At 25.7% G+C, this 5,243-nt stretch overlaps 1 protein-coding gene across 1 annotated transcript; it reads right to left on the bottom strand.

Annotated features, from left to right (window-relative positions):
* Positions 1 to 1,908: 1,908 nt before the first annotated feature.
* LOC107490116 (uncharacterized) lies at positions 1,909 to 4,292 on the bottom strand. The gene is made up of 3 exons (XM_016110882.3): positions 3,864 to 4,292; positions 2,986 to 3,182; positions 1,909 to 2,530 (listed from the first exon to the last, which is right to left on the bottom strand). The coding sequence occupies exons 1-3, from the start codon at positions 4,213 to 4,215 to the stop codon at positions 2,111 to 2,113; spliced, it is 969 nt and encodes a 322-aa protein (XP_015966368.1). The 5' UTR covers positions 4,216 to 4,292; the 3' UTR covers positions 1,909 to 2,110.
* Positions 4,293 to 5,243: the final 951 nt, after the last annotated feature.

Consider the following 5,243-nt stretch of genomic DNA (forward strand, 5'->3'; position numbering starts at 1 on the left):
GTTTCTATCGGATATGACAATTTTTTTTTTTGACTTTTTGTCAACCTAAAGATGGTACCTACGTTAGTTCCCTTTAAATATTAATTATAACATAAATTATTTATTAAGTAAAAATACTTTTGGATAAACATTTTTACAATAAATTATTAAGTTTGTGTCTTTTAACTCAATACATATATGTGTGTTGATTAAAAATTTTAAATCAACTTGCATGGACTAGAATCTTCATGAAACATGGTTAAAGAATCGAAGAAGAAAAATTTGAGTTGAAAATAATAATCATTAATTTACTAAAAGATGTTGGAAATTTGGAGAATAACCAAGAACATTCAAGAGAGTAGTATAACTACAACATTCTACAACAATGAAGAAGTTCAAAATCAAATTGAATTGAAATTGAAAGGAAGTTACACTCATCACCTCCATACTAGAAGAATCATGAAGTGCATTGAAAGGTTCAAGATTGATGACTAAGCTTAATGAAGAATTTTCAAGATGTGCTAGAAATTACTTATTTGAATAGTCAAAGGAAGAAGCAAAGTTGGATAAGTATGTGTATTAAGAAGTTAGTAGAATCATGAACTTTTAGTATGAAACTTTGCCTATATAAAGGCACATATGCCTTGTGTATTGTATGTGTGTTTATAATGAAATGGGTATGTTTGTGTAAATTCTCTCCCTTGTTTTATGAGTGTTAGTGAGTTTGAGAGATGAAAAATATGATAGCGTCGTTTATATGAGTGAGTGATCCTAGGGCCAATATTGTGTGGGTATTATACTTACAATGTGTAATAATTGAAAAAGTTTTAGTGGCCAACATTTTTAAATTATCAGTATTAGGTCTTTAACATTTTATTGCATTTGAGTTTTTTCTGAATTGATGTACAGAAAATACTGAGTAATTGATGGTTAAAAATAATAAAATTTATTAGTCTTCTTAGATTAATTTAATTGGCCTTAGATTAATATTAGTCTTCTATCACTACTGGTAGTAATAACCTTATTTTTGAAACATTATTAACTTACCATGAACATGACAATTGACAAATAAAAAAGTGTTGAGTAAATATCATGTAACTTCAGGCGATATCCTTACCTTAAAGAGAAATAAGAAATAATAATTCAAAGATTATTATTTTGGTAAACAAAAATATTACGTCTACATAAAAAATTAATTACTAAATTAATTATTATATATTTAATTTGCAATTTCTTAGTTTATATATGCATACTCTTAATCACTCCCAAAAATCACGAACTTAGTTACATTACTTTATTGTTATAGAAAACCATTATTTCATGTAATACAAGTTAGTTTGATCAAGCGTTCCTATATTTATGCTAAGGTTTTATTGGACTAATTATAATATTATATAATCATCATCATCACTCAACAAGAATAGAGCAACTCACTATTCATCTTGAAAATGTGTCCGACACATGTTTCCCGTTTCTTTGTAATTAACTATATGTTGATTGATGAATGCTTAATTTTTTTTCTTTGGTTAAAATTTCTGATTAGCCATTCTTAAATTATTAGACCAATTTAATTAAATTTAATTTTTAAAATGACTTAGTCGTATATAATATTATCTTAATTATATTTATATTAAAAGCTAGACGGCCACTACAAGTGGTCCATAAATATTCTCAACACACAATAAAACTTTACTACTTTATCGAAACTTTGTTCTTTTAATTGAAAAAACAAAGTTGTATAGCGCCAAAAGGTAGGAGTTGATCAATGAATCTTTGTCCAATCACTTGTTTCTTTTTTCCATCATATGTCTCTAACATGTTGAGTCATTGACATAGCAAAGCACTTCACAAGATTATTGAAAAACTAATAACAATAATAATAATAATAATATAACTCCATGAATAGGTATAGATGTCCATGACATGATATAGTAGATAAATTATTCAATTGAATATACATATCTATTGAAGTACTATACAAAGAATTTAATTAGTATATAATCAAATTAAAATATCTTATTATTGCATAAATAATTATAAGTGGTGTATATCCCTAAAAGGGTGCATATCTCCCTAAGGAATATTAATATAAAGAGTAATTAATAACATGTAAACCTTAATATAATTTGGTTTAAGTAACACTAATTGGACCAAAAAAGAAGGAACCGGGGGATGTTGATTTATTTTGATCTTCTGGAGCTGCAAGAGTGAGCTCCAAATCAGGCACTGTTGACGAAGAATTCATGTGTTGTTGATGATGAGGCCAAAATGGTTGAGCTTGATGTTGATGTTGATGTTGATGATTATGATTATAATTATCATGGTTAATGGTTTTTACTTTTAGGTCATTATCTGATTTGATTTCTTGATGAAATGGGGTAAGGCGCCCTAGAAGTGATAGAGTGGCATGATCAATGTCATTATTCTCAACAACTTCTTCTAATTTTGACTCATTACAAACAATTACACTTGAATCTCCTGATTTGCAATTAGTTATGCCACCAACAGCATCATGAAATTCTGTTTTTGTGTTATTGTTGCCTATGCCAACCTGCCATATCCACCAATTACAAACTTCAATTATTGGGATTCAAAATACTATGCATTATTATTAAAAATAGTATTTGTTTATAAATACATATGGTATTTTATATATTTTTATTATATTTCATAATACATTTTATATAAATAATTAATTAGATGGCTAATTTTTTGTAAAATAAACAATATAATCCCGATTAAGACTATTTTTATATACAAATAACGTGATTGTATATTTATACCATAGATATAAGTTTTAAGCAAATTATTGCATTAATAAAAAGTAACCAACATATCTAAATACAAATTACTTCTAAATATATACATTAACTTTTAGATGTTAATAAATTTGTAAAAAAAAAAAAGAAAGAAAAATCCTCTGTTTAATTAATTAATTTCAAATTGATGTAAAGAAATGGAGAATTGTAGTGTAAGCAAAAAAAAAGTAAGAAGTAGTATACATACCAAGTCAAAGAGACTTGAGCGTCTCTTCTTCTTATTGATAGTTGCCAATCTGAGAAAGTATTTTTGAGCATGGCTTGCAACTTGGGTTGGAGTCCTTGTGGTCACATAGTTTCTAGATATTCCTCTCCAGTCACCCTTTCCTAGTTTCTCAAGTCCAACCAGGAAAGTTCTGTGCTCTTCTTCTGTCCATGGTACTCCTAAATAATAATAATAATAATATTATGATTATATCCCAGAAAAATTGAATGTTATATTAATTCATGAATATAAAATCATAGATGAGAATAAACACAATGAAAAAGTTTAATTTATTTTGCAATAAAAATTAAACAGCTATTATATATATACTCCATACTTCCTAAACCATTTCATACACTATGTAAATCCATATATGTTGATAAAAGATGAATATATATAATATACAAACATAGAAAGATAAGAATTATAAAATAAAGAGTAAAATATTTTTTTATTTTTTAATTTTGTCTCATAATTTTTTTATTTACATTAAATATATTTCTAATAGTTAATTTTTTTAAAAATTTAAGACCAATTCAATAATAATTATACAAGAATAATCATCAACATAAACAAATAGGGATATTTATCATGTATTATTATTGAATGTCTTAAATTTTTTAAAAATTTAGCTGTCAAAAATATATTTAATACAAATCGAAATTCTTTTGAACAAAATTAAAACAAAATAAAACTAAAAAGTATTTTAAAAAATTTTGGACAAATTTTAAAGACAAAAAAATAGATTTTATCTAAAAGTAAGAAAATCTAATTAGTATAAATGACATTATTAATATGTGAAGATTGTTTGAGATTGAAGATTGTAATTAAATTATGATGATTATTGATAATAAAAATACCCTTTTTCCTGTCTTGCGGAGGAACGATGAGACCATCTGAAAGGTAGCCAAAAGCAGAAGAATTATTGTTGTTGAGGGTGATGTTATCATCAATGGGTAATCTTGAAGATGAGAAGGAAGAAGTAGTAGTAGTTGTTGAAGATGAAGAGGGCAATGAATCCATGCTAAAACTTTTCTTCATTGCAACACAACATGATGAAGATGATATATCAAGTTGAACCCCAAAGAGCCTAAGCCCTACAAAACTATTATTATTTGTTGTTCCTCCTCTCATCATCATCATCATAGGTGATGTTGTGCATGTTCTTGAATTGTGCCCTATGTTCCCACAATGTGAACACTTCCTCCCCATTCTTGTGTGTGATGATAATAATAATTAGAATGAAGAAGAGAAGAATTGAGAAAGCAGCAATAAGAGATGTGTTTTGGAGGTATATATCATGAGTGTGGGGTTTATGAAATTGGACAGAATTTTTCGTTGCTTGGACATAGTTTATTCTTCGATATTTAATCTTTTTATTTATTATTTTTTTTACAAAATTTACTTTCCTTATTTTTCTTATTTACTTTTCGTACTTTTTATCAGTTAAAAATATAAAACAAATATTTAAAATTTATGTTATTTAATATTTATTAATTACTATTAAAATTAATACATACCAAATAAAATAAATTTTGACTATTTTTTTTTGAAAGAAAAAGAATAATCGTCCTCACAAGGATATATAGATAATAGATAGATTCCTTATCTTATTATTTCAGAATATGGGTTATTTGTGTCTCTGGATCTATTAACGGTACACGTGTATCTATCTTGGATTATTGTTGGAAGTTAATTTGACCATTCATAAATTACAGATCCAAAATCTATATTAATTGATTGTTGATGGTTAACAATTTTTATATACAGGAGAGATCTGTTTAATTATATTAAGTACAATTAAATTTTGTTCGAATCAATTTTTATGCACTATAGATGTTATTGAATTATATCATATTATTTTGGCTTGCCAAATTTCAAATTCAAACATCAATAAATATATAATCAAATTAAATAATCATATTTGTCTGTATTTTTAAATTATAATATATATTAAAATAAAATATTATGATAATATATTAAGTTAATTCAAAATTTTATAACATTTTATTAGAATATCAACGTATTGATGGGAATGAATCCCTTCTTGTGTGTTTAATTACATATGGAGTTTAGACTTGGATCAATTAGTCAAAGTCTACATAATAAATACTTTCATATAGCTAAGCGTATGCTCTAATTTACCTATCTGAATTTTTTAGTTTCTAGCTATAAGTTAGATTTCACCTATATTAAGAACTTATCAAAATATAATTAATTCAATTTTGATTCAGATATTA

The sequence above is a fragment of the Arachis duranensis genome, chromosome 5 (genome assembly GCF_000817695.3).
Source record: "Arachis duranensis cultivar V14167 chromosome 5, aradu.V14167.gnm2.J7QH, whole genome shotgun sequence".
Lineage (NCBI taxonomy): Eukaryota > Viridiplantae > Streptophyta > Magnoliopsida > Fabales > Fabaceae > Arachis > Arachis duranensis.

What these genes read in the sequence shown, in the direction of transcription:
- LOC107490116 (XM_016110882.3), bottom strand. Translation starts at nt 4,215, where the DNA reads ATGGGGAGGAAGTGTTCACATTGTGGGAACATAGGGCACAATTCAAGA. An exon ending in TCCGCAAGACAGGAAAAAGG is followed by an intron (nt 3,183 to 3,863) that starts GTATTTTTATTA and finishes ATTATTATTTAG; the next exon opens with GAGTACCATGGACAGAAGAA. An exon ending in GCTCAAGTCTCTTTGACTTG is followed by an intron (nt 2,531 to 2,985) that starts GTATGTATACTA and finishes TGGATATGGCAG; the next exon opens with GTTGGCATAGGCAACAATAA.